The sequence below is a fragment of the Anguilla anguilla genome, chromosome 16 (genome assembly GCF_013347855.1).
Source record: "Anguilla anguilla isolate fAngAng1 chromosome 16, fAngAng1.pri, whole genome shotgun sequence".
NCBI lineage: Eukaryota > Metazoa > Chordata > Actinopteri > Anguilliformes > Anguillidae > Anguilla > Anguilla anguilla.
In genome coordinates this window covers 29,814,951-29,833,254 of record NC_049216.1, presented here as the reverse complement: position 1 = coordinate 29,833,254, position 18,304 = coordinate 29,814,951, and the positions used below count along the sequence as shown (strand labels likewise).

The 18,304-nt window shown below is 42.1% G+C and overlaps 1 protein-coding gene across 5 annotated transcripts in view; it reads left to right on the top strand.

Moving 5' to 3' along the window:
- cep89 (centrosomal protein 89) overlaps positions 1–18,304 on the top strand; it is an 85,956-nt gene that overhangs the window by 28,274 nt on the left and 39,378 nt on the right. For all 5 annotated transcript variants that reach the window (XM_035396320.1, XM_035396319.1, XM_035396318.1 and 2 more), the window contains one exon: positions 2,974–3,063. In XM_035396320.1, coding sequence (XP_035252211.1) covers positions 2,974–3,063 — 90 coding nt within the window. The remainder of the gene's footprint in view (positions 1–2,973; positions 3,064–18,304) is intronic.

Sequence of the window (18,304 nt, the reverse complement as noted above, 5' to 3'; positions counted from 1 at the left end):
CTCCTGAAAGCACGCTCATTAGTGAAATTGCACGGTCGGAGGCAGTGCCTGCTGACACTGCGGCCCACAGGACCTGGAGTCGAGCGGCCCTGAACTAGATTTTAAAATTCAGACAGCTTCTTACTCCATCCGACATTACGTGAAGCAGTTTAACAGGTACGGAATAAACGGAAATGTTGAAGTAGAGCATAAAAGGTGCATTGCAGGTGAGTGATGTGGGACAGCTGCCTTGATTTTAAAAAGGAAGGTAGGGTCCTTTTATGGTGCCTTAAAAAAAAAGCCAATTTCACTGAAACCTGGAGAGCCATTCATTCAGTCTGATTGAAAGTAAGTAGTAGGCATGTCTACTGCATGGAATGAAATGAATACTTGAAGAAAGAGATCAGAACTCCATTTATCATGTTTCCTAGCTTGTGCTACCGTTCGCAGGTGTCTTAAGGTTTTCAGTCCAAATGGCTGCAAGTCTGTCGCTTTGTTCCTTTGTATTTCTATGTCTCCTGCTTCCTCCTGTGCCAGTTCCCCAACATTGTGCTTAATGGCCCCATTCCACGCACATTCAACGTGCTTATTTTGCATAGTTTGTACATTTGCATTGATTAGTTTTCAAGGCCTTCAGCGATATGTCTGCCAAAAACATTTCTGTATGTATCAGTGCACATTAAGTGCTCATTCATCAGTCAAACTGGCAGTCAATGTGGGTTTGGAGTTTGGAATGTGTAGATGTGGCTTTTGCTGTGGATTGGTTCAAAAGCCCAACCGAACCACAAACAAAACCACAACTTTTTACCTATTACAATGAACTTTTCCAAAGAAACAGGATTTAGCAGCTTTCGCTCACTTTAGAGTTTTTCTGACATGAAAACCTTGAGGTTGCTGGAAACTGCAGCTAGTATTGCAGTGTGTAGTTAGGAATCTGGGAGGTTGTGGGTAGTGGATGGAGGAACACTGGCTGTGTCAGCTGGTGCGGTTTCATTTTCACACATCAGATGCTCCTGATTAAGAAACCACACAGACGTGTAGCTCCAGGCCAGGTGAGAGCTGTAGCTGCAACATTTCATGCAAGCGATTCCCCCCCCCCCCTCCCCCCCCCAGCTTTCTCCCTCCTTCATATATCAGTCAAATTTCCCCCCCAGGCACAAGCGTAGTCATGTTTTTGTGGGGAAATTCTGCCGCTCGTAGCTCTGTATAAATTGCATCTTGACAGCAGCCTCGCGGTATCGCAGGTGAAAGGACTGCTGGGAGATTTTCACATTAGATGCCCTTCTTCGTGCAACTCCTCTTCAGCAAGGGTAGCTGATTTTTTTGGCGACAAAACATGTGCATTGTGACCTCAAGCTTCAGGATCTGATGTAATCAGCTAAACACTTAGCTTTTATCTTCAGTTTTTTTTTTTAAATTTTAAATATTCTATAATATAACTTTTTTTCTCATAGCTTATGTAGTTCAATGGAGTTTGTTTTTTTTGATACAGTCGAAATACGTTTCATAATGTATTACTATATTATTATATTTAATATATTTTGTTTTAATGTGTCCACTAGGAGAAATCAAAAACTATAATTTTGCCAGGAACCCTTTTTAAAGAATTTTGTTTATGTCTGTTTTATTGTCCTTCAACCGTAATGTAATTCCAGCTGAACAGATCAGTATAAACCACAACCAAGTTCAGATTGATGTACTAATTGGCTGTGACTAACCTGACTTTCACACCAATAAGTGGAGCTGGAGATTTTGTATGTGATTGTTTATCACAATCAGTTGTAATCAGTTTAACCTACAGGATCCAAGTTGAACTATGCGGTTGTTCCCTGCACTTGGAATGGTACTTCTCTCTAGGGTTTTCCACACACTTGTTCCTGGTTATGGTTATACACTTTGTTATACGTCGCTCTGGACAAGAGCTTCTGACAAATGCCTGTAATGTAATGTAATGTAATTCTGCTCAATCTCAGTTGTTGGAGCTACAGGAGGAACCTGTACACAGCTAAACATTGAACGCTGAGGAGCACGAATTCATATATTATTCACCTTGATGGACAACAACAAAAAAAAATGTGTGATGTTCACATGTAAAGCGATGGGCATGATTTAAAAACAGCGGATTCCCAAAGGTGGCTTTCAGCTCGAACATGTTTACTGAGGTACTGTATGACGAGCTTCCAGTGAGTCATCTCACATTTTCGCCGGTGATTACGTGTCTCAGAGCGGCGATGTTGGGGTCACCCTGTGAGTGTGTCCCCGATCACGCGGGCAGGAAGTGCTTCCGGAACGACGGAACCCTGCCGACACCGTGGAGCACCCCTGGGTGCCAGGCTCTCTGTCGCCCACAGCGCCAAGCTGTGTGCCACTTTAGAAACCTTCACTGCTAGTGGGAGGACTGGTAGGACTGGCAGCAGTGGAGACCTCCTTACCTGTGCAATGCTAACTAACGAAGTCTACAGAAATGAGAATGTGTGGACCAGGTCGTCTGCCGTGCTTTGCTTTTATAGATTTTGAACATGCGTATTGCTGTCAGCGTTAATGTAAGTCTAATTGCATTCTCTTAGATTTTTGGATTCGTTTTTTTCCCCGCTCTGAACTGGAGTCAACACATTTGTGATGCTAATCAACTATAATTATTCTCGTGTAGGGAATTAATTGCACCAAATGTGGGGCATTGGACACACTGAATGTATAAAGTGCTGCATAATTAAATGTTAGCCCATTTTCAAGTGTCTCCTTTATATTTGTGGATTCTCTGTAGCAAATAATATTCAAGTGAGTACTTCTTGGAGGTACTGAATATGTAGTGTTCTCACGTTCTCTGTGTGCATAATATACACTATGTCTCGCGTAAGGTTTTGTGATTTTATCGTTTGTTTTAGGGAAAAGGAGACTGCGGCTCTATTAATGCCCTCTCTTTGTGTTCTTCCTCCCGACACCTCACCCTCGCTCACAGATTCGTAACCCTGCCTCTGCCCCTCTGTCCCACAGGCCTCCACTCTGGAGCAGGACAAGCAGGGGGTGCTCGCCCAGATCATCCAGGGCACTCTGCGCCTGGGGAAGCTGCAGGAGAAGGTGAAGGTAAGACGAGGCCACCGGGGGAGCGTTTGCTTCGGCCTGACCCAAAGTGACCTTATAGAGTGCCACAGAGACATCTCGTATCTCGTTTGATTTGGTCTGGCAGAGGGAGCGTTACAATGGGGGCAGTGCTGACACGTGCGCGAAACAACTGTCTGACAACTCAGGCTAATTAAATGAAGCCTGTCTCTGGCGCGTGATGTCGAGGCATTTCTATCAGAGGTCATTTTCTTTGTTCCTTAATGTTTAGAAAAGTTTCTTCCAAGAAGCCTTGAGGTTACCTTTTTTTATTTGATTTTAACTATTGGCTGGTCGAGATTGTTTGGCCGGGGAAAAAAAAAAGTGGGAGTACCTGAATTATGTGACTGCGTAGGTTTCAATTTCAAGGTGACATCTTGTGGATGTGTGGCAATTGATAAATTGCCTGTTTGTGGGAATCAACAGAAACTGTTGCTTCTCTAGGGGCAGCCCCAAGAGTGCCATCCTCTGATTGAATTGTGCAATATGGCGGGTGATATATGAGCCTTCGATGGAATTGAAGCTACATTTTGTCTTGTTAATGGGGATCTGTTCAAAAAAAAAAAAATCCTTTGAGTATTGGATCTGTGCCATTGCTGAACAGCAGCTTGCTACATTCATCTTCTGGTTGGATGAGATGTGAGATTTGGACAGACAGCCCTTTCCGTACTTTCAGCATTCCGTCCAGACATTCTTTTCGTCGGGTCAACATTGAGATTCATTTTTAAAAATCTTTCTCGGCGCCTGCTGGTCACTGACTCTTGCTGTTGAACTTGTTGATTTTGCCGCTCAGTTACGCTGTGTTATATTATCTTCAGCATATTACAATGATATTATTTGTATTGCTGATGTGGTGTTTAGAGCTGGAGCGAAAGTGACAGGCATTGATGTATTAAGCCCTCTCAGATGGATGCTGCCACTGTGGATTCCTCTAGGTACCAGGTCCTGAGAGAACCTTAAAAAATGATCTATTCCAATTTATAACAGTATATTTCTGAAAAACAATGCAGGCTGTTTCTAGTATCAGTGCGCTATTACATTTCCACAATTCGTCCGTGGCCACTATCATAAAACAATAATATTACGTGGATGTCTCTATGGAATTTCCATTATATTTGTGGGACGAATCAAGATGTGAGAAGCTTTAAGTATTAGAATTTCACGAGGACTGAAGCGTAGCACCTCACACCCGCTCCTGCGTGCCTTCGCCTAGCACCATCCTCATTTCCGATTCTGTTCTATTTATTTATTTAAGCTATTTTCGTGCTATTCAGTGTTAATGCCGCAAGTACTGCAGGAGAAAAATTCAGATATACAAGTTTTCTGTATCTAGTGTTTTGAGCTGCGACAAAATATTCTATGCGTACTTATTATTTGATTCTCTTTTATTGGTTTTGGGTGGAAAGGGGAGCTAATTACCCCAAATTCCAGTTGGCTGTATTGACATATTTCCTGATTACAGGGAAAAACTTGAATCTTTGGCTTTTGTGACTTGTACTTGGGTTTGGTGTAGTAGCACTGTAGTTCCATCCATACAACCATACATTTTCAGTAATGACCTTGTTGCGCATTGAATGGAGCCCAACGCGCACACACACACCCAATTAACATGTTACTTAAATTGGTCAATTCATGCCAGTGCGCCCAAGGGCACTCTGCATTTTACAGATTGGAGAGACCCCAGAAGGTCTTCATGTTGTGATGAAAATCTGCTCCCCGTTGCCCAGCCCTGCATGATAAGCGAGCGATCAGTACTTTGATTAGCATCAGCCGTTTAAAGTACACCTAATTAAATGCAAGGTCACAAGTGGAAGCCTACAAAGGGAGGAGTCACCTTCAGTGCCAATGGGAAGTGCAGGGGAATTCTGCACAAACTGTCCACGTAGTCTTCCGACGATCAGCTTTCTGTTAATCTCAAATTATTTTCAGGCACAGGATTTCTTCATAGATTAAGGGGGGAAGGACTGAGCCATGGGTACCCTTTGTATAGACGAATGTTAGGACAACTTGAGGCCTAATTTAAACAAACCTGTATGTTTGTTGTTGTATTGAACGTACTGGATTATATTCATCAGTGAAAACTAGCATCATGGGATGTGAGTTATTTTAGTGCACTTTAGTGCAAAAATATTCACCGCGTGGATTTTAACATCTAAGACTGGCAACAGTGGAGGATTGCTCAGTGTCTGCAGCTTCCCCATAGTATAGTGAATCGCATTAAAATGGAAAGTTCTAGTATTACCTACCCAGGGGTGCTTCCCGTGCTGCTATGAAAATAACTGCCATCTCCACTATCCCTTTATAAATCCCCTACTGTGGAAGGTAGGTAATGATCTTAACATTTCAGTCATTGAAAAGGTTAGCTCTAGCTCTTGAATATTAATTTGGTTGTTGCCACAGTGAATACATTTCAGAGACATTTCAATAGAAAATAATGGAAAGTAATGCAATAAAACCCACAAATGTCATTTAGGATTCCTTCTCATATGTTTAGTCATATCAAAATAAAGTAATATTAGCATCTTAATTTGTTATGCATTATATAAGAATATAATCAAATATTTTTTTGACACAAGACTGAACAGTATGTCTTTGAAAATTTATTGTATAGAATGCACACTAGCTGTTCTGTTGCCTTCAGACAGCACACAGTTGGTCAGCCGGTGCAGTGTCCTCTTGTGACTGTGCCAGTTTGCTGTGTTGAATGGATGCCTCACCTTGGCCCTCCCTCAGCAGAGACAGTTTAGCCATTTCCGTGGATGACGGTGATGCTTCAAACGTCTCTCGGTAACTAGAACAGATCCCCCCTGTTTCTCTTTTAATGATGTTAGAAAATAATTGTTTGAAAATAGCCGTGATGACAATTTGCCATCCATCAACTTGAATTTTTGAATTATTTGGACTTGCCCATTACGCTTTGAATAAAATTGAGTGTTTTAAGTTGCCTCCCCCCCCCCCCACCTTTGCTCAGACGAGGCCCCTCTCTTTGGAAATAAATACTGCTATTAAATTTTTTTTGAAAGACACCCACAGCAGCTCACAATCACCCGCTGTTTTGTGGCAGGCTTCTGCAGGTTTATCACTTCCTTCAGGCCCAGATCTGGGTTTCCTGGCTAAGGGGCTGAGCTGAGTGGATAAATAAAATGGCCGACTGGCTTCCCTGAGCCTGAGCGCACTTCACGCTCGCTTCTGTCGATCGTCCTTTACTCTCCTCGTCTTTTAGCGCGCGCAGATTCGCACCCGTCTTCACACTGTGTGCAGCACTTTCCCTTTGTGCTAAGCGTCTGTTTTCACACCGCATTCTGGAATGAGCAGTGATCAGCTATCTGAATGGTCTTAAGGATGCCGGATTTTGGGGAATGTTTCATGCAGGGAAAATAGCATGTGTTACCGCGGAGTTTAGCTGTATATAGCTTCTTTCTCTGATCTGACAAATCCAAGGATGAAGTATTAGTTTTCTGCAGAAGATAATGTCTGAATGCATGCTTGCTCTCATTTTGACAGTGTTATTCAGTTCAGGCTCGCTGTGTATAGAATAAATTCAGGAGCCTGGTCAGACCTGTATAACAAATAAGAGAGCGCTGTTCTCTCCACGTTCCATTCATTACACAAAATCTTAGAATCATAACCACTTGATGCAGTCTAACCCGGGTGACAATGTAAAGACGCCAGTATGTCTTTGTGTTTTTCCATCTAAAAAAATAAATACATAACAGGCTGTGCTGTGAATATGTGAGATCCCAGCAGTCACACAAGGACAAAAAAAACCCCCCATAAACCTGTCAATAGCTCTGCCACTGTGTATTATCTCTGAACGCAAAGGCTCGCTTATGAAAGAGAGTCACTCAGATGATATTCTGTGAATTATTGTCGCAGCCTATTACCCTGAGCCCGGATAAGAATGCAAAGAGGGAGATGATGATTTGATGCACTTATCCAGCGGTAAGGTGGAGGAGTCGAGCAGAAGGTGTGCCTCCTCTATAAAATGATTTCTGATGTTTTAAGTAAACTGGAGCATGTGAAATGCCATGGCCCAGTTTTCCAGACGTTGCCTTTTTATTTGACCAATATCCATTTTATCCATCATAGTGTTTGAAGGGTGAAATTAAGGTGTAATAGCGAGCATGTTTGATTTGTAATGGCTCCCAAATAAACACCCTTTGTTATTTATACAAGATAATGATTTCATTACAATAATTTGTATTAACAGCATGCATCCTATCAAATAAATTGCTGTGTATTTATTTTAAATGTCACTTTTATGTCAATAAGAAATGGATGTTAAAATCCTAGCACCGTTCAGCAAAAAGTACCGGCAGTACATTATCCACGATCCAAGTGGGTCCGGAGCAAATGTGTCTTATTTTCACTGCCCTACCCGGCTCTTTTTGTTTTAGTGTGAGTTTTAGTGTGATTGCTTTCTCTTCCGCTGAACTGCATCAGTCTGGCTCAGGGTGACCTTTACCTCGGCTGTCGGCTGCACTCTGAATACGCGGCACCCGGAAAACGTCTCCAGACCGTCTTAAAGGCTAGAAGAGCATGATTGCATTTTAATATTTGGGCAGAGTGCCTCTTAACTGCGTCGCAAATTTTTAAAAAATCAAGCGCATTCGACGGTTCTGATGGTGCAGACCTAGCACATTTCAGCCCTTCCTTGTGCACGTGATTACAAGGAAGGCTTAACCCCCCCCCCACACCCCTTTAATTCCTTTCCTTTGAGGTGCGCATCAGAGGAAATCTTCCCACCCCTCCTCTTCCTCCTTCCTTCCTTCCTTCCTTCCCTGGATGGCGAAATCAAAAGGCACCATGTCCCCCCCCCGATCAGTGAGTCACCGCGCCTCAGCTTCTCTGAGCGGAGTTAGCGGGAGGGAGGTCAGATGGAACCCTGTGTAATCACCGCGCGGCTGAGGCGATTAGCGCGCGCGGAGAACATCTCAGAGTCTCTCACTCGCGGGGGCCCTAGAATCGCGTGACTCATTAACACCGTGAACGGTCCTCGCGGTCTCCAGAAGCGAACGCCATGACAACGGATGACCGTTTGACCAGATGAATATTTATTTGGCTGTCGCTGACGCCTTCGCCAAGGTTTCGAGCGTTTAAAAGCAGTATTCTTTCCTTTTTCTGTCTGTGTTTTGTGTCCTTTTATTCCAAGGCTGACTGAGAACTTCTGTTGGAGTACCGTTGAGTCTTTTCATAATATTTTAACACTTACGGGGCAGTGTGTTGGATGGTTTTATAGGATTGGCATTTTGTATAAAACATACTTGTGATGGTGCAGAATAGGGTTAGTTAGACCTGCATGTACTGCACTGTGCCAAAGCATTGACTTTTAAAGTTCTATTTGTAAAGTTCCAGTGATTTCTTTTGTGAAGCCTTTTCTGAAGTATTTTATGACCGTTGACAATTTAAAGGTGTCATAAACACGGCGATAAAGATGTCATTTAGAACTAAAGATTGGAAGCATTTTGTTGTCAATGGAATTTATTTGCATGTGAGAGTGTTTTATGGAGCATATTAATACAAAAAAATAATAATAATACTAATGGCGAGGTTAAACTGTACCGGGTAAGCTACACTTGTACACAAAAATTATGCCAACATTGTTACTTGTTTAAAAAAAAACATTTTCCAAATATATACATTTAGTCTCTGATATCGACTCCACCATGATAGTGTGTTTGGTGTTTCGATTGGATTTTTTCATTCAGATTTTAAATAGCCAGTTAAAACTTCAAAATTGGCCGTAATATTTAACCTAGCCAACCAATGCCAGCTGTCTTGGCATTGAGAATGCAATAGACCCCACCATGGGGGAGATGAACTACTGCATGCAGAGGAGGTTTATCATGCTATCGTTCAGCAGAATTCTTCTTTATTTGCACTGGTTAACGATGCAGGTTGCTAGAGGTAGTTTTCTTCATGATCAGGGCCCGCCCTAACCTTTCGCTGGCCCTTTACAAAGTTTTATTTGGGGCCTCTCTGAAACGAGGCTATCTGGAACTGTGATTGTGGGCAAGCAACGTAGTGCGATTTGGTTTTGTTAAATGGAAAATATTTCACCTGAAGCTCGAGAGTGCAGCAGGTGGGATGAAACGATTATTTATCTACAGATATGTTGCTGGAGGCGGAAGTAAACTTCCATGTTTCCTTCTTTGATATCCAAGCTGGATTTCCTCCTATAACATATTCATGTTTGGTCTCTTTATGAAGATCATAAGGCAATCTTCTGATGAAAATATAGTGCTATGCCCAGCATCCAAAACATAAGGCCACGCTTCACACCTCACCTAGTCAGTACAGCCGTGTCCTCCCCCCTTTCTCTCACCCATCCCCCCCTCCTTTGCAGAAAAACTTAAAAAGGCAGAGTTTGGCTAGTTAGTCAGGAAGAAGAAAGTAGCTCTTGGGCGCTTAACATCAGCCAGTAACATCTGCCGTGGTAGACATTCTGGGGTGGAAATCTGCATCTGGGCCTGGAGTTGTGTGGTGTTTGGTGCATGCAGGTTCGGACGCTTTATCGTGCAGCTCACCTGGCATTCTCACATTTTCTTGCTCACAGGTGAACCCGGTTTCCAGGCTTTTAATATGAACTATTTGCCCTTCTGATGCACCTTTAGCACTCCTGCATCCTGAGAACTGCCAGCCTTTCCACGGAAAGCTTCATTTATCATTCAGCTCCAGGAGGAGGTGGTTTAGTTGAACACAAATTAATATTAAATCACAGACGACTTCTCCTGAATAGTTGAATAATATGCTGCACAGCTAGAAATCCTCTTTTTTTTTTCCACATTAGTACATTATTAATACATGTGTTTGGGGAAATGGGGGATTGATCTTTCTTTCTCTTGGCCATTTTGATGTGATTAGGGTTTATTTTAGGGATGAAATGCTACTAATGGGCCGACTGCCGTAGGTCTGCTCGCAGACGATTCGTTGGTGTGTAACCGCGGCAACGTCCTGCCCAGCTCTGCCGCGCCCAACTTTTGGGACCCCTTTTCACTTCCTCTGGCCCCCTGCAGCCAATTGGAGATGGCGAATGCTGTACCTTAAGTGTAAATAAGGGACGGGAAACAGGGCTTTCAGAGAGAGAGCACTGCATGGCAGAACAAAATGGTTTGCTTTGGCAGGAGGCTCTGGGTAGTCCCTTTTCCTGTAAGACAATATGTTAACTCGGTCATATCTGTTGTAAAAGATTTAATTAACTGCTCATTTCCGCGTAACAATGGGCTTTTATTATAATGAGTCCATTTTCAAACGAAACCCATTTAAATCTACAACCTAGCATTGCCTTTTAAATTACCACAATCAGCCTAATGGAACAGAATGCAGATTTAATCCCCAATATATTTCTGTATTGAAAATGCAATATTGTTGGACGATTTCCACAATTCCAAATGTACTTTTTTATTAGTCTGGAGTATGTGTAAGATTATTATAATGACAGCAGTGCTTGCCTCAAGCCAGCGATCTGACCATTCGCAGTTGTTGCATTGGTTGTTAAAATGACTGAATCGTTCCACCTGAAGCCATTTTGTGCCTTTGAGGATGTTGGCTCAGTCCTGCATGCCAGTATTTGTCCGAGAGCGCGGAGGCGGGTAGCTCTAATTCAAGCTTGGTGGGAAGCGGCTATGGATCCATACGGTCACAGCGTTGAGGCTTTTACCTCACAAACAGGGCTTTGACCGGCAGCCACGTATGCTGCTCAGTGTGGCTCTCCCAAGGGGCCTCTGCTGTGTGACTCCTCCGAATGGCAGCTGTGGCCTTGCCTGGTACACGGAAATGTGCTCAATGTTACATGAGCCCGAATGGATGGGGAATTTAACTTCTCTGATGAGCGTTTGTAGCGAGCTTACATAGCGGTGCCGCGGTTGCCCTGTGCAACGCCGCCTGACTCCATTCCAGGGGTGGGGGGGGGGGCGAGGGTGCTTTTAATACATAATGTTCACCTCACGTGGCGAAGGGCGTGCATGAGGCACAAGGACGCCGTGATGCATGAATGAATGAATGAATGAATGAATGAATGTGAGGCGGCCTATGAATCCTGAATTCTAGAGGCGATATTGGAACTCCAGAATTGGCCATTAAGCGCTTGCCTGAATGAATGCTAAAATGATTAAAATGTATTGATTAAACGCTGGCTCGGATTTCCGTGTGGAAGCACGTCAATGAAAGTGGCTGGGTTGTTTTTTCGGCGGCTAATGCCTTGCGTATCCGTTTGAACGCTTCAGCATTTTTCACAAATTTAAGAGGTGTAGAAGATGAATGCAAATTCCATTAGAGAGTTAGTCTCTATCCATTAGAGAGTTAAGTGAGTGGCAGATTTATTAAACATTTGCCAAGGTTAGGGTGTAAAATTGTTACTAGGAATAAAATCACATCTACACTTGTTGGCTTGTTTACTAAGTCTGTAGAATTGTATCTGGCCACCATATTCATGGATTTGTTCATACAGGAATATTGCCTTTGTGGTGCTCTTTGAGTGCACTAACCCCTTATGTAGCACTCTTAAGACTGCCAATGACATACCCAAAATAAAATGGTTAAAAATGACTGTGGATTCTGTTTGCTGGATCCTTTCCATGTTAAGCATACCGACATGACCATGATTTGTATCGTTTGTGTATTTCTGACACATAGAAGGTGAGGACCCCACAAGCTTTTGCCACCCCACATGATACAAAATAGCTATGAAATAGTTTACAGAGCGAGAGAACTGTGCAGGACATCCCCCCTATGTAATCTCTTAATAGTTTTAATGGGAATGTCATAAAATACACGAGTAGATTTAGCGAATAGAGTAGAGCATCGTCAGTGTTTATAGATGTTTGCAAATCTCCTTGACAGTTGCTACAATGTATTTAATAGACATAGCTCAGGAGGTAAGAGCGGTTGTCTGGCAGTCGGTGGGTTGCCGGTTCAATCCCCCGCCCTGGGCGTGTCGAAGTGTCCCTGAGCAAGACACCTAACCCCTAATTGCTCCCAACGAGCTGATTGGTACCTCGCATGGCAGCCTTTCACCGTTGGTGTGTGAGTGTGAGTGTGAGTGTGAGTGTGTGTGTGTGTGTGTGAATGGGTGAATGAGAGGCATCAATTGTAAAGCGCTTTGGATAAAGCACTATATAAATGCAGTCCATTTACCATTCACCATTTAAATGTAAGATGAATATGAAATATTCATGGGTTTCATTAATGGGGGTCTGCTCGAGACATTGCTTACAACAGACAGTTCCAAGTGCGCTGCTTCGGGGGCTGTGGGGTAATGAGAGGCGGTGTTTGGCGTTGATTAATGCAGCGGACGAAAACTCAAAGGACGCTTGTCCCCTGTTTGTCTGACCTCTCCCGAATCGATAGTGGCGGGTCCGGCAATAAGTGCTGATGTTTGTGCTCGGGCATTCCAAAGTGAGAGGTGCTTTCATCACCTTCACTGTTTTGAAAGAAAGTTGAGCAATCTTCGTTTCATCGGTTGTAGCTGACTGTACTGGTTATCGTACAGCGGACACGAGTCACTTCTACACGTGCTGGAAATTCTCCACTTAATGTATATTTGTCCTTGCGATTTACTGCACATCATTCCTGAGCTTTTTTTAATGCGCTTCTAAGAGTGGAGTAGTGTTAGCCTGCACCCAGACCAACACTATTCAATCTGAATCAGGAAAATAAGAGTGGCTGTTCCCAGAAGGACACCCGGTGGATTTCTCGTAAAAAAAAAAAAAAGCAGTTAAACAGCAGATAATATTGCTCGTTATGCACTGCTTATAATTTCAGCGAGCGTGCTGGAAAATGTCCTTGAGCCTGATGAAGCCAGCTGTGTCCTGTGGCGGGTAATCTGCCTGTTGCAGGGGGTCGCCTGGCCGCAAAACCCCCTCGCCTGCATCTACTCTGCGGCCTCTCGCCGCCCCGACACACACAGCCTGATCCTGAATGACCTGTCAGCCTCTGTCCTCCCCCTCCACATTTAGGCCAGAGGACTCCTAACATACCACCGTGTCTGTAGAGATGCCTTTTTTTTTTTTTTTAAACCATGGGGAAACTGACTGGTCCTGGCCGTGGCATTTTCAGTTTGCTTGTCACTTACGTAGTCATATGCTGATTTTGTCTGCTTAAAAGGCTACTCTGGCCTGCTCTTGTCATTTTTTTAGAGCATCCCTGTAAATTTATTTCACCAATTCCCTGTTTGTTGGCTGACTGTCTGATGCTTGCAAGGATGAAAATAACTGCCTGTCATGTAATTCAAGTCATTCGGTAGCATTTTTCTCCTCATTGATGTGTCTAAATCTTACGATCAGAATCTCACAGTCGTTATTTTGTGCACATTCCGCTGTGTGAACTGTCACTTTAAATATTCAGTTTGCTTATTCTTTTCGTGCTCCAGTTGACCGCTCCCCACCATTGCTTTCCTGTGATTGGCCGTCGCTCCACCAGGGGAGGCTAGCAAACGCAGTCCAACTTGATTATGTTGCCTAATGACATTTAGCCGTTGGCTGTAAACCCTAGGCCCAGCGCTGGATAATGAGGAAGAGAGTAATGGGTGTTCAGTAGGCAGTGGGGGGAGAGCCCAGATGCCCTCGGCACCAGGGTCTCAGCTGTTACCTATGAGGATCGGTCGCTAATTTGCTAAACCCTTATGCGCAGGGTAATCCATCTCACCAGACTCATAAGCGACTGTGCTAAAGTCAATAGGCTCTGACATTCAAATGTTTTCCAAATGTGTGAGACAAAAGGCATTGTTATTGCGGTACATAACATTTTAAGAAGTAGTGATGGTTCTTAGGAAGAGGGAAGAAGCATAAGCAGCAGCTTTGACAGCATGTTTTAGACGCTAGTGCTTGTTTTTGCTCTCTGGAATAGGCAAGGGAGGTTTGCTGTAAAGAACATGAACACACAATTTGAGCACTGCAAATAAAAAGAGGGATAAGTTGTCAAGTAATTATGTCATTTGAATGAATGCTAGCAAGAGAAACTATGTTTTGATTTGATATTTTAAAAAGAAAGATTACGTTTGGAAAATACAGTTGAAAGAATCCTGATAAAGCAAATTGTTTTGTGCCAGCTAGCGATATTGAAAGTAAGTGCTTCAGTTTTTTTCACTGAAACGTCACATTAGACCTTTTAACCCTGTGGTATTTCTACCTGACACTGTCAAGACCCACTGTCTACAGTATATAGCAAAACTGTGTTTTTTCCCCCCTGTCTGTTAATGATAAGTCCGGCTTTCCTGCGTTGTCAGTTGCTTGGTCTGTTCAGCATTGTCCTTGATGTGTTTGGCAGTGCTGTGCTACATGTGTGAGCTACATGATTGTCTTCAGTATTGCACAGAAACACTCAAATCTCTAGTGACTGCAAGGTCATTTTTTTTCTGGGAGTGCCATCAGGATGCACGTATATCCATGGCAACCGACCAGTACACTGGAAAATGTGTTTTTCCACTGTCAGTTTCTATAATGGTTCATCAGAAAGAAAGAAGTGGTTAGTGAAGCATCTCAAAAATGTTCAGTTTCATAATAAGTGAATGGATAGGGATCTGAATGGATGTAGTGCAAAATTTTAATTAGTGTTGCTGCCGTTGTTGCTGTCGGTACCCTGATTTTCCCTGAGAGATTTAGGACACAGAAACTTGCAGTTGTGGAGATCATGTACATCATCACAACATTTTATAGATGGAAAATAATCAAAATGTACTGGAGCACCGTAAATAAATCTCTGGTTCATATTTACTGTAAAGAGTGTGAGTGTGCAGTAGAGAGTTGAAATGATCGTCTAAATTGAATAACCAAGGTAAATAAATTAAATAATAAATAAATACATAATGAAGTGCTTTGCGCATGATTTGGGAGAGGGCAGTGTTTTTGATGGGGTGTGAGGGGAACTATGAAGATTTAAATGATATCACAGCATGGCTGATTGGATTTTGAAATGCCATCCAGCATGGAAATATTTTTCATTACACTGCAGCTGAGATCTGAATCTCTTTGTTTAGAGGTTTTCACTCTGCAGTGTGTTTGTTTTTTTCTACCTAAATGTTTAGCAGGGGACCATAGACATATTTTTCCTTCATTTGGCTCTGTGCTGAACAATTTTAGATTTGCAATCAAACATTTCATATATGTGGTTTAAGTGCAGGTTCTCAGCTTTTATTAATGGGTATTTTAATACATTTTGGTTTCACCATGTAGAAATAACAGCATGTGTTATGCATACCCCCCCCCCCCCCCACCCTATCCACCCTTATTTCAGGGCAATATAATGTTTGGGACAAATGGCTTCACAGGTTTTTCTGATTAGTCAGGTGTGTTCAATTGCTTCTTTAGTGCAAGTATAAAAGAGCTCTCTGTATCTTGTCTTGATTCTAGGCTTTGTGGAGTCTATTATTGGGGTTCGTTAGCATAAGGACCAGAGTTGTGCCAGTTTATGAGGCCGAGAAATATTAAAGAAAAAAAAACAGTCAGAGACACAGGCCAAACCTTAGTCTAACAAAATCAACCATTTGGAACATCATTAGGAAGAGAGCACTGGTGAGATCAGTAATCACAGAGGGCCTGGTAGGCTAAGGAAGAACTCTACGATTTACTCTACCTGTCGGTAGGGTCTGTACTGCCCCCTTGTGGACAGCACCCCAATTCCCTTCTTGGCGTCATTATATATAGGCTATACAGTGTGTGTGTATAAGTAAGAAATATTTACTTGAAAAATGCCTGTTGTATACCTAACACCACTGATGGACATTAGCCATTTCAGTACTATGCTATAGAAAAGCTTCCAGGCTTATGTAGTTACTGACAGATCTGATAAAATGGTGAGTAAATGTGGCAGATTTAGCCTTTTCAGCTGGGCACCATTTTTCCCTGCCTATTTGGGCACAAGAGGGATGTGCTACCCCAGGAGAGGAAACTCGAAAATTGTGTTCTCATAAAACGAAAATCGAAGCTCAAATTTCAGTAATAATGCTTTCGAAAACCTCATATGAACCCTTTCAACGTGTTGACATTTCTATTTTTTTTTTATTTATTTTTTTTTTTAAATCACTGAAAGCGCATGTCTTGCTTTCGTCTCACGTAGGTCTTGGCCATAAAGGCTTGCACCTTGTTTGATGGAACCTGATGAAAATTGATTGAAAGAATCGTCAGATAGGAAAACTAATGACGAAAGGCCCTGTGAACGATACTTTTGGCTCCTCTATTTAGCCAGCGTGCCCTGCAGACAGAATTAGCTTCTCTGTTGTCTTCATTGTTTCCCATGAAATTGCATTGTCTTCTCTGGAGACCAAAGCTGCCGGAACACAATTTAATGAATCAACAAGAAGTCGTACTCAATTTAACAAAGCCAAGCTGTGCCAAGGCCTTTATGACGGACATTTTGTGAGTCTGGCCAAGGACCTGCCAGATTAATTAAGATTTCAAGTAAGCATAGAGTGGCAGTGACTGCTAGATCTTCAACACAAAAATTAAATTCAAAATGCAGTCTCTTTCCTGACATTTATTTTCTGCTCTTTGACATAAACCGTGAAAATAAATGGTCAGGAAAAGAAAAAGTTTGACAGTCAAAAAAGTAAAAAGTAAGAAGTAGTAATGAGGAGGGAAAAAGTAGATTGCTGCTACATTATTTATAGGTTATTAAAATTTATACTGCACATATGCCTGAAATGCCTGAAAATGGGTTTAAATATTTTATTGTGTTTATAAATACAATTTCATTTTTCAATATTTAAGTCAATTTTCTCAGGAAGCAGTTTGTCTTCCTCTCTAATCTCTTAACTAGTGTGGTTGACATGCATATTTGAATTTCATTTTTTGTGGAGAGAAAAATATCTTTTGTTCCTTCGCAAAAAGTGAGGCATGCACAAATGCAAAGCATTTACTCATTAAGAATGCATGAGTTTAAAGCCTCCATTTGGATTGTTGGTTTGTGTTCATTTGAGAGAAAACTGCAAAGGGTCAATGCACAGCACACTGTATACTGTATATTTGCCATCATGAAAAAGTGTGTGTATCTATCAAATATGGCTTTTAAAGGTGGTAGTATTTCATACGTCACATATATGTCAGCTTTGAAAAAGGGAAATGAATGTTGTGATGGATATCCTAGCTTGCAGAATTTAATACTGTGTATTCTCTAAACATTCAGAGTTGGTTTCCGTTCTACTGGCAGGTTGGATGTTTATCCCCTGACACAAAGGCAGTGATTAAGGAGGGAATGAGGGGTACACACCCTCACTAGTATGCAGGGACTATTAAATTGCCCCCACCGATAATTTAATCAAAACGTATTGAATTGTCCCCATCGATAAATCCATTAACTCTGAAACATCATCTGCCATTCATTATTTATCTAGGCCTAGATGGGGCTGACAAACATAACAAATAATACCGTAAATTTGGGTATTGGTTGTCTGCAGAACAATGGTCAAATGTATCCACACCAATGTTAAAATCAGACCCTACCCCCTTGCCCCCAAATTATTTCATTACAAACTTGTTCCACTTGGAATGTAAAAAATGTATTTGCTTTTAATAATCCACCAGACGTGGTCCTTTAAACTGAAATGATTGATTTACTGCTCATCGTGCTTTGTGATTTGTGTAGAAGACAACAGGAGTACCTGCAGTGGAGTGTCCGAGCACTAGGACCTTTTTTTTTAGAAAAGCTTTGCTTATGCATCACTCACATTAATAATCACCCTGTTACTGACGCCTTTTATGTACGACTTCAAACAGAATATCTGCAATGGTTGGAATTGATTTTCCAGCGTGACATTTCTTGAAGCGTGTATAAACGATGAAAACTGCCAAAATGAAAAGTGATTCCTCCTTGTTTATTAGCAAAATTAACCTGCTGTGTGCTCATGACTGCAAGCATATCATCCTGGGAGCTTAATGAGTTCGTTATGAATTTTTTAAAGATGTAGTCAGAATCATTCACCAGCTGCTCATTTGATGTGTTGGAGAAACGGGCAAGGACATGCAGAAATGATCCACAGTTAGTGCAGTATGGTGGACTCTGAATATGACCATCCTTCCTTAATTCAGTTATGGGTTGTGAGTGCTGTGGTCAAAATACTGAAGTTCAAACATGGCAGTGAGGTAATGTACAAAAATGGAACAGTGTGGTGGCTTATCTGTAACAAGCCTGTCACCCTGCAGCCCCCCTTAATTTTATGATTTCTGACATCATTTTGTATTTGGATATCTGTGCTGTTACCCTTCACAGTTTTATTTTTAGATTTTTGGATCAT